This window comes from Copadichromis virginalis, linkage group LG12 (genome assembly GCF_057382275.1).
Source record: "Copadichromis virginalis isolate Kocher_CV1m ecotype Utaka linkage group LG12, C_Virginalis_male_GT1.1, whole genome shotgun sequence".
In the NCBI taxonomy this organism is placed as follows: Eukaryota; Metazoa; Chordata; class Actinopteri; order Cichliformes; family Cichlidae; genus Copadichromis; species Copadichromis virginalis.
This window is the reverse complement of record NC_140629.1, coordinates 28,989,243-29,000,245: the sequence shown is the minus strand read 5'-3', so window position 1 is coordinate 29,000,245 and position 11,003 is coordinate 28,989,243. Positions and strand designations below refer to the sequence as shown.

At 39.8% G+C, this 11,003-nt stretch overlaps 1 protein-coding gene across 2 annotated transcripts; it reads right to left on the bottom strand.

Moving 5' to 3' along the window:
• Positions 1 to 1,909: 1,909 nt before the first annotated feature.
• Positions 1,910 to 6,454, bottom strand: LOC146697235 (homeobox protein orthopedia B-like). 2 transcript variants are annotated; one of them, XM_085475859.1, is made up of 3 exons: positions 6,272 to 6,454; positions 5,586 to 5,980; positions 1,910 to 3,264 (listed from the first exon to the last, which is right to left on the bottom strand). In XM_085475859.1, the coding sequence occupies exons 1-3, from the start codon at positions 6,345 to 6,347 to the stop codon at positions 2,761 to 2,763; spliced, it is 975 nt and encodes a 324-aa protein (XP_085331985.1). In that variant the 5' UTR covers positions 6,348 to 6,454; the 3' UTR covers positions 1,910 to 2,760. The 2 variants fall into 2 exon arrangements, with proteins under 2 accessions (XP_085331985.1, XP_085331986.1); XM_085475860.1 differs by having other exon boundaries at positions 6,311 to 6,454.
• Positions 6,455 to 11,003: the final 4,549 nt, after the last annotated feature.

Genomic DNA, 11,003 nt, shown 5'->3' with positions numbered 1-11,003 from the left:
GCGAGATGAGGTTAACACGCTGATTAATTTGAGCTACTGTGATTTCAGGCTAAGCTGACACTTACACTCTTTGACACAGACAGTGAGGTCTGCTAACTTTCATAATGGAAAAATTGTATTTACCACATTCAGGGCTGCTTCTGAGGCTATAGACATCACACATCACATCAGGATAATTTAAAATCAAAGCAACATAAACAAGGTGAGAGGTTTTCCTATTACAGAACTGATTGGCAAGTAATGAGGAATTTTAGATAAATGTCAAATGATGAAAAGGTACAAAAGCAAACTGCCTCATACAGTTGATTTGTATTTTTTGTCATGATGTGCATGTAATGTTTTAAACATTATAGAGCTAATCATAAATCTGATGTAATGAATAATGAATATTATCCATTACATCTGAAAACATGTCAGTTTACCAGATTTGGGTTAATGATTAGTTTTGATTCATAAATGCTTCACTGGGTTGCATTTTTAAATATATAACTACCATTCTATTATCTGTTTCAGCTTGGTTTTACCAGCTTAATCGCCGACTCTTTACACACTAACTGTGAGTCTACTACATTGGTTAAGTTAACCACATGGATCAATTTTGTCCTGTTGGAAGTGACAAAACATATTATGTATATATAACTTATATATAACTTTTCTTATGTGTAACATGTAGAAAATGGTAAGAAAACTTCCCAAAGCAACATCTAAAATATCATTTGATTTAATTAATATGGTGTTGTTATGGTGCTGACTGACAGGCACACAAATAGTGATTTGCCCATGAACACGTTATTGCTAATGCATTGTGGAACAGACTGAAGCCACAATATTGAGCTCCATGCTTAATGTTTACATAACACCTCTGATACACTTGCCAAGAGCTTATTGCTGTATTTTAATCATAATTTTAATATTTTTATATATATTGTTAGTATGCGTTTGGATCCTTGTGTTTTCTAGCTTACTGACAATCCCACTTTTAACAGGTATGCTATTTACATTGGTATTATCCAACATCCTGGTCTAAAATTGCTAGCTATAACCATTTGAGTTAAAATTGCATGATGGAAAAGTCCTAAACTGATCCATATGTTATAAACTGTAAGTAATTAAACGGAGGTATCTCCGGTTTTGATATAATAACAATATGATTAACAAACATCCACTAGCTAAGAGCAAATGACAGCAATTTACTATTTCCTCTCTGGCTCCATATTAGAATAAACTTTACATTTAAATCATTGATCAAATAAAGTGGTTGCTGCTTTCCACGGTCCTGGTTTTGTTCCATTCATAGAATAATATGTGGATATTTTCATGTCGTCTAGCACTCCTATAATGACCTCTTTGGATAGCATAATGGAGCAATTTTTAACTTCCTTTTTAGCGTGCTAGGGTCATAGCACCAACCTTTACCTAAGCATATAAGTTATACAGTATAAGCTGGTGTATTCCTTTGAGTCGTAGCCTTGCGATCCCTCCGTTTAGTTTCAGTCCATCCAGTGTGTTCAGTGGGATGACCGTCATGGTTAAAATCAATGACCGTCACATCACAGCGCTGACATCTCAGCCTGGTATCTTTACCGCTGCTGTCTGCCACCATAAGACCAGTCACCCTTCACAAACCCTTTAACCCTGTCTCCTCATAAACCCTGCAAAAACACCTCTTTAGGTCACTGAGCAATAACCAAAAAAATAATAATTTGTGCAACAAAATTATGTCATATAGCAGTCAGACGCGTACTGATAACATGTAACTGTGGATAATCCAAGGCAATGGATAGTTCAAATCGCCTAAACTAGTATTACAGTAGATATCGTAGCAAACGCTTCACCGTCCTTGGAAATGTATTCAAAATAATCATTATGCGTTTAAATTTAATGGAGACATACATCATTCTTGTTTTTGACATTCTTGAAAATTATTTTTATTTGTTTGCTCATTTTAAATTGGTACAAACCCGTCAATGTGGTGCATTTCGATGTAAGATCAAACATTTAAGAAATGTGTCAAGTAATATCACATACAATAAGTTAAAACATGTCACAAAAAAGACCAGCGGGTACATAGCAAGAATGTTTTATCTACACAAAACATCCTAAAACAGAGTAGGCCTACTGAAAGATCGCCCGTGTGTGTGTGTGATCCCGTCCCATGCAGACGGGACTGAGGTCACCAAACAAAAGCACCTGTTCAGTCTGAGTGGGCACCGTTTTCTCCTTTAATTATTAAATCCACATGCACAGTGCATGCCCGAGACCCAGTTCAGTAGGCTCACTGTCAGTTTGGTGCGTGTGTGGCAGGCTGCTATCAAAATACCCAATCTTATAAATAACCGTTTGACATAACACAACCTCACCTGAACACAATAACGTGCGTAAAGACACGCTCAATGACAACGTAAATACGACGATTGTTTGGCTCTCGGTAATTAGGGCCTATAGTCTAAAGATCATTACAATAGTATTTATCAACAATAGCTGGTAAGAAAAAAATCCGTTTGAATTAACGAGATAAATGACCCCATTTTTTTTCTTCCGTTTGTCAATAAATGTTGTCCTTTTGTTATTATCATTATTTGGTCTTTATGAGGTGGCATTTACCTCTTTTTTTCTCTCCTCACATTTAAGGCCTGATTACTTCATTCGTTCTCTCATTTTGATCTAAATAGCTGGATTAAAAACAGGAAAAAAGAAGGAGCCAGGCGGGGCTGGGAGAGGGGTGTTTGATGGAATAGGGTGCGGTGTGGTCAAAAGTCACTAAGTGAAACTCATGGACACTGTGTGCTCCAGCGCTTTGCGCCTCAGAGACGCGATGCTCGTTCCTCTCCACATGTCACTGTCCGGGGAGCTACACAGCTGTGGGGAGCCCGATACGTTCGTAGGGCCGGAGAGGGAGGCCGACATTCCTGGAAAAGGCGTCTGGTAGAGGTGGGACTGCAGACCGGAGCCGTTGGAGGACAGGCCGTTAGAGAGACCCATGGAGTTTGGTGGCGGGCCTGGACCAAGGCTGCACTGTGACAGTGACTGCGCCATGCCTGGCTGGCGACCCAGAGCGGGGGGGAGCTGCAGCTGGGAGACCCCCGGCATCCCCGTAGCCCAGCGAGAGTCGTTGGCGTGGAAGGAGCACAGGCTGTTCTCCATGGCGGCAGCGGCAGAAAACTGTGGCAGGCCCGGTGTTGGGAGCAGGGTACCCGGTGCACGGAAAACATTAGTGGTCTTCTTCCTTTTCTTCCACTTAGCGCGTCTATTCTGGAACCAAACCTGAAATCAGAGACACAAATCGACATTTAGAGGTACTGAGAAACATACGTGATATATTTCTTGGGCACTGTGTGTTTATTTTAACCAGGAAAGATGCCACGTTCTCATCCATATGAAGCCATATTGCAATGGACACAATAATAGCATTCTTCACCATAATAATCTCATTTTGAGGTGGAACTAACTAAATTTAATCGAATTATTATTAGACCTCTTCTCTTGGCCCAGGACTTTTCTAAGGCCAACCACTTTGAATAATTGTTGGCCAACAGTCAGAGAAAATTTTAATAGTGTACTTATAACCCCAAACCTCAAAATAAGCTTTTGGGAGTGCCGAAAGTTTCGAATCTCTAAAGATGAAGCGAAGTATTTCGAAAGAAATTGTAAAAAAAAAAAAAAAAAAAAAGGTTCCAGTAAATAAAACAAAAGTAAGAGAACATTTATATTCTGTAGGAGACAGAAATAGCTGTGGTGTAAAAATGTGTGCGTCAGAGGGTTTGTTACTCAAGTTCTGCAGCAAGGAGTCGAGCAATTTATCTTTCTAACATCTTATTTACAAGCAGATTAACTGAAAATTGCCCTAAATATTGCGCGGGCTTAAATACAAATGGCCCGCATCGCTGTACAGCATCTATGCGAAAATAAAAAATGCCCGTCTGTTGGCTATGCGCGAGAAAACCCACAAACACACCGAGCCATACAGCTGAAAACGCACGCGCGACACCGCTGGGCTTTATAAAGATTTCATCTTCGGGTGTGATTAATGCGCGCACGAGGCCGTGAGTCGATGCCTCCATATTAAAAGTGAAATCTCGCTCTCATTCCGCTCAGCCAGCCGTGAAACGTCGCCCAAACCCATTACACTCGGGGGGAAAGAAAATGCAATTTCTCATTCCATTAAAAAAGTACAATATATTCTTGAGTCCTATTAAGACGTCGCTGATAGAGCATTTTAAAGGAGAGAGGCTGTGTGGAGGCACGCGCTCGGGCCAACACGCCCACTCAAGGCTGCACCTGCACGGCCTGCACTAATGTTTACCAACACCGACTATGAGCCGGCATGCACTGAGCGGTTAGGATCCTGCACTGGTTGGAATAAAGAATGGATTATTACGGTGACTAATGATTATACTGGTTTTATTGCTTTCAGTGGGATAATTTGCATGAATTTCACATCACGGTTTAATAACCCGTTCACTGTTATAAATAAGACTGAAATTGGTTGGTAATGTGTTTTGTTTATTAGAGCCTAGCATGTTCCTTCTCTCTTTAGTTTTCTCAAAACTGTCAAATAATCACGTGCGATTAATAAGAGAGTTTGTTTTTTTTTTTTTTACAAATGTGTAATCATATTTTGTTACGGAAATTCTCATAAATGTAGTCCGAGAAAAATATCTGGAAGGCTATCTTCTAGTACTTGAAGATTTATTTTATTAGATGGTTAAATAAATGAAAAAAAAATCAGAGATAATGATCAAAGCCGTAATGCTCCCCGTGTAATTGTTGGAAGTACAAAATTGCAAAATAAAACAAAGAAACGAAAAAAAGAAGAAAAAAAAAGTCTCCATGAGTGGCGATACACGGATTTTTTCTGGAATTTGTAAAAGCCAGATGACCATCGAATTCCTCATCCTCAAATGAGAAATGTTTCAGTACCTTGGACAGAGCCCTTTGTGGACCGGATGCTCTCACAATTAAATATTAGTCAGATATCAGGTTAAAGTTGAATATATTATGGGATACTTGCGTCATGCAACTCAATTTAAGCAGAAACTATTTTCTTAAACAGTTATTACTGGAAAATCTGGACACGGCGAGGCTATGCTATCGTTTTTATGCACAGTGATACTGGGGAGAGATATTTCACACGCGGTACCTGAAAAAGCAAAATGTACTCCTTTACTTGAAGTATATTGTATAGACTCTCATTTAAGTCTTGGCTTATTTTAACTTAGACTGAGCAAGTGGCGCCATTTCGATGGTTAGCTTTGAAATTCCAAGTAGTTCATCCAAACTTGAAACGTCCACAAAATATGTTGGTATTGGGTGAAAATTAACTACAAATTAATTAGGGTAAAATGACAAATGATTAAAAATAAAAATGTCTTTTAATAACACAGAGGCACGTGGTTTCCTCTTGTGACACAACCGATTCTGTTCACTATCTTCCAGGCGGATTGAAATGGTAATTATTATGATGATGATTTTATTTAATTTTTTTGTATTTATGTATTTATTTTGGATATTTACAAATCGTAAAAAAACTGTTTCCAAAGCCCCACCCTGAATTGTTATGCGAGTCTCTGCATTATTGTATTTACCTGAACTCTGGACTCGGTGAGGCCGATCCTTAGCGCCAGTTCCTCCCTCATGAAGATATCAGGGTAGTGGGTTTTGGCGAAGCTTCGCTCCAGCTCATTGAGCTGCGCCGGTGTGAAACGCGTCCTGTGCCGCTTCTGCTTCTGCTGGCTTGTGGTCTGGCCGGAGTTCTGCTGCGGCTGTTGCTGCTGCTTCTCCTGCTCCTTCCCGTTCACCGGCATGCCCGCAGAGTTGGATCCTACAGTGGCGATGTCTTCACCCGGCAGGAGAGTGGTTCCTTCAACAGAGTCTGAACCAGGAGGCATGTCTCCCGGATGCCCCTGGTCTGGAACTCCACCTCCCAGCCGGCATTTGAGAGCTTCTCGGTGTCCGAGTAAGTCTGCAGCATCCTTCATCCCTGAGAGGATGAGTAGGAGAGGGGATTTGAGTAAATATGCCGAGTACCGCAGCGTCTTATAAACAAAGTTATATGAAATGCTTTGAGTCTTTAAAATATAACAGGCAGCACAGGTGGCATTAAAAACACAATATACTAAATTTACGTTGGTATTTTATGGTATAATTTTTCTGTGCTGATAAATTACTTATAAATTGCTTCGACCAACGATAAACCACTTAGTTATTAACACAATTAACCACACAGTCTATTTATCACTTCACAACGTTAGACAAAAAGTTGAAATCTTACACTGGAGTTTAGGGCCGGAGTTTAGTGATGATAACTCACCGAGCCGAGCATCCAGGAGGTCGGCATGAGAGAGCATCGCGTACCGCTCCAGGGCGAAATGCGCTCCAAAAAAAATCCTACAACTTTGGGTCAATTTAAAAAGTATATATGGTCTAAATGAACGAAAATTCGGTTTGTGGTTAAAAAGGAGGTCCCTTGCATTATAATGTCCTTTAGAGCGATGGGGAGGCGCTTATTAGTTGAAAGAACCCGTGAGCTTCCTCAAATAAGAGCCAATCAGAGCAGGAGCTTGGAAATGTCAGCGACGTGACTCCCCCTTCTTTTTTTAACACAGGCGCGCACGTAAGCGCGCACGCGCAGACCCAAACGCGCACGAAATACTACAATTCAATCCTCTGCCATTCCGTCCTCTGATTTATTAGCTTTTCATGCTCAAATTATCCCACGTTAAACATCTTAATGTGTTTGTTTAATCTCATATAGTCCGTGCCCTGACAGGACTTCCGTTAGTACATAGAAACACATGTAAAATACGGGAGGAGAGCGCATGCAGAGGCTTGTTTTACTTCGTTAAAGGAGCTGACACTTATTTGAAAGGGAAACTGTATTGTCACTCTAATTGAACACATCAAAATCTTAATTTTTAAATCCCTTCACTGTATAATTCAGACTGTTCACACAGTAAAGCCAGGATTCGTTTAGCAAATGAAGGGACAGAAATCTACGGTTACAATTTTAAAGCTGGTTGCTGTTTATTTATTAAGGGGAGCAAATTGAGTCTCTTTTGTACTTATCAGTTTGGACATTGGTCATAAAAAACACAAAGGCAATAAGAACAAGAAACGTTATCACACCAGACCTCCTTCTAACCCCTCAGAGCCCCTATTCCCTCCCGTCCTTGGCTCACAAACAAAACAAATATAGCTCCCATTCCCTCATGGCAGGTGATTTGTGGAGACAAATCGTGGAAATAAATAAATAAACGAGTACAGATGGATTTAAACACCGTCGGTGATCGGCCGCTTTAACTCCCATCGACTTTTCATCAACACTGGCCCAATTAAAGGTATTTAGGCCTGCTTGGTTCAAACAAAATCAGACGTGGTGGACCCTAAACGATTGTGCCCCTTTAGCAGAAGTCCATAAGTAGGTCTATTATACAATTAACAGGACAGCGCATTGATTTGCGCTCCACTCTTACTTCTCCAGACAGTGCTGGTTAGAGAAGGCTTTTGGCAGATGTCAGGGTGAGCCTGGTGAATAGACCACCGCCTGGGACTAAATAGGTTTCTTTTCAGCCACACAAAGGAGGCGTCCGAGCGAGGACTCCTCTCTCTCTCCCCTCCTGCACCACATGGAGGCAGCTCATCTTTTATGCTCCTCAACAGCAATCTGCCGGGACGCGGGGAAGTAGCCTATATGTGGCACAGCGTGAAAACTTAAGGAAATGGACTGGTGCATGGTGCACTGAGATGAGGAAAGCTGTGACCATCTCCCGAAGGTTCAGGAGAAGCAATCAACAGCAGCAGCAGCAGCAGAGGCTCGATTCGCTTGATTCAGACGTGTAGACCAGGAGAGAGGAGAGGGACTCACTTTATTGGGAGTTGTAGGGCCAACACTGCGTTTGTGAAGGGCCCGAGCCACGAGATGGTCTGTATGCTGTGGAAAGTGTTTGTGAAAGTATATAAATATATACAGTCGTTATTATTATTATTATTGTTGGGCAAACTTTGGGCACTTTTTTGTTACATGAGTTATCCTTTTACCACTAATCAACAACAAAAAATGCAATCAAAATATAATAATAATAATAATAATAATAATAATAATAATAATAATAATAATAATAATAATAATAATAATTTTTTTAAAGTATATTATTTAAAATCCGATATATTTTAATGGAAAACACCATATTTTAATTTCTCTACATGGACATAAAATGAGACGTGTTAAAAATCGATCGTGGCCTATATGTTTTAAGTTACTCATCTGAAGACCTACATGGTATAGTAACGGCCTGGATGACAGATATCCCCTCAGCTGTCCGATCCACAGACTGTAACTTATTGCTGTAATAAGAAGGACCCACTTGAAATGGGTCTATGTCTCACTCAGCACTCAGCCTCCCTAACTGGACCACATCAATCTTCCCCAGTAAAAACACACTCACATAGGCCTACAATCCTCCCGGGTTAATGCGGCGCATCTGAGTGCGGAACGGCTGTTTACACGCGAGGAGACACTTTTAATGGAAGCGCACCAAAAACAAATGCAATTTTGTAGAGCAATTTCAAAGATCAAGAATTCCGTGTCCACCCTCTCCGCGGTTTTTTAGCAATCAAACTGCGTTAAATCCATTGCTCATACGAGCCTTTGCAGAACAGGTTACAATAACACAAAGCAACAAAAGGCAGATGCAGGGATAAGAGCCTTTACACCACAACTGAACTGTAACCTGAGCCAGTAGGTAAACTGGTTGTTTCTTATGTTAAGGCCTATTGCATCGCCTTCCAGGCATCTGCATTCACTCAGTTATAGAAATCTAAAAAGGAAAATCGATTTTCCATCTGCAGAAACGCTTATCTAACAAATCACGCTGTAGTTCTGTGCAGGTGATTTGACAGTCAGAGGAATAAGAAGCAGACCAATAAGTGCGTTGCATCAGAGCCCGAGAGAGGAGAGAGCGAAGAGCCGAAGACAGGCGAACCCATTAGAGGCTTTCCTCTCCGGCCACCCATCCTGGCTGCACCACCCTGTGCATCTCATGCTCCAATTAGGCCCGTTGCCCTCCGCCTGTTGTCCGTTACTGCTTGATGCGGTGCACAGAGCGGTAATCACGGCATCAAATAAAATAATCAGCAAAGAAGAACGATTTCCTTAATGAGAAAGAAGAGGCGTATGTCACGGAGAAGGTGGTGTGGTGTTCTTGAGTGCGTGTGTGTGCGTGTTTGCATGCGTGCGCGCGCATGTGTGTGTGTATTTGAGAGGTTATTAAAATAGCAATGAAAGTCACAATAGGTGTCATTTACATTGGTGTTCAAAGTCTCAGCAGCATTATATGTGGTGTTAAAAGGCGACCCCATGCTCAGGTGCTCTCTGTGTGGGATGCTCGGATTTTCATTCATTTGTTATTAAGAGAAACAATGTGAACAACCTCCTGCTGCTGATGATATATGGCTCATGTCATCAATGTGACTCATGGCAGTCAAAGTTACCCATAAATATGAAATGTTTCAACATGGTTGTTAGTTTAGTATGTATAAAGAAAACATGGTTCACGCATACATGCAGCACCTACCCAGCCATGTTTCAGTAGATTTCTACAGCTTGTTGATATATTGTGATGGGCCACAATAATTTCACCATCAAATTGTACAGTTATTGGTCAAAAGTAAGATTTTTAAAAAAAATTATTCTTCTTAAACTTTATATCCCATCAATTTTTTCTTGACATAGTCAAATTCTGTCTTCAGTACAAAAGTTTCAAACCTCTCTGAATGTGGAAAAGAATATTTATTATTATATAGTATTACTTAGTATTAAATAAAAAAAATATTCTCCACAGACCACTGTTATCATTTGCTATACGCTGCTAAATTTCTCTGAGCTTACCAAAGCAGTCACCAAAATGACTCAAAGGTCATTTAAAGTCCAGGGGGACTGCAGATGTTCTTTTATTTACAGTCTAAGTCAGGTTAATACTAAAAACCCAGATAAATGTGCATTTAACAAATATCATCCACTGAAGCTGAATGTAGCTGCAGATACACCAACATACAAAGCCATGTTTTGGCATTAAATTAAAATGTAATTTTAAAAAGTTTTACACTGAAATGTTTTTATTGAAAATACAGAGGAAAAAATTCTTTAATTATGACCACAAAGGTCTAATCTAGCCCAATGGATTATTTTGTAAAGGATTACGACAATAATTATTTCACTTTTTTCAGTTAAATGAACAGCAATGCCCAATGAAGTCATGCCAGTATTTCCCGTACTCTTACACATACACCTTTCCAGGTATGTTGCAGTAGACTCTTGTGGCTTGTGTGATGTGTGATGCTCGAAGTAAGTTCACTATCAAATTATACATTTTGTCAAAAATGAAACAGTTGGAATTTATTTTCTATCTAAGCAAGTTATTCAGATCATAGACTAAAGCTCTCTAGTTGTTTAGTCCCAAAATCTCTTCATGTGCTTTTGAACGTCTGTTGCTCTGCTGTGGTCTGCGATAACACATGTAAAAAGACATTCTGTCTAAATTACACCATTTTTCATTTTTCTCCATTCAGTTCAATTCAGTTTTATTTCTATAGTACCAACTCACAACAACAGCTGCCTCGAGGCATTTTATATTGTAAAATGTAGGGTCAGCTGTTCATGAACTGTTCTGTAAAAGGGTGGTTTGCTAAATGTTATTGTTTATTTCTCTTTTACATAACCTATAATATCTATCTATCTATCTATCTATCTATCTATCTATCTATCTATCTATCTATCTATCTATCTATCTATCTATCTATCTATCTATCTATCTTTATCTTGAAGCTTGCGTGTTTTCATTACCTCTTACTATTGTCAACAAAAACCCTACTTCAAGCAAACTTAACTACAATATAAATTATTCAAATAAGTCTTCACAACTGTTTAGCACAGTCTGTTGATCTATTGTGTTTACACTCAGTCACTTAAGCTCCTCCAGTTGTCTGCAGATCTAATCCCTTTTTCC

What these genes read in the sequence shown, in the direction of transcription:
- LOC146697235 (XM_085475859.1), bottom strand. Translation starts at nt 6,347, where the DNA reads ATGCTCTCTCATGCCGACCTCCTGGATGCTCGGCTCGGTGAGTTATCA. An exon ending in CTCCGGCCCTAAACTCCAGT is followed by an intron (nt 5,981 to 6,271) that starts GTAAGATTTCAA and finishes TCATCCTCTCAG; the next exon opens with GGATGAAGGATGCTGCAGAC. An exon ending in TCACCGAGTCCAGAGTTCAG is followed by an intron (nt 3,265 to 5,585) that starts GTAAATACAATA and finishes CTCTGATTTCAG; the next exon opens with GTTTGGTTCCAGAATAGACG.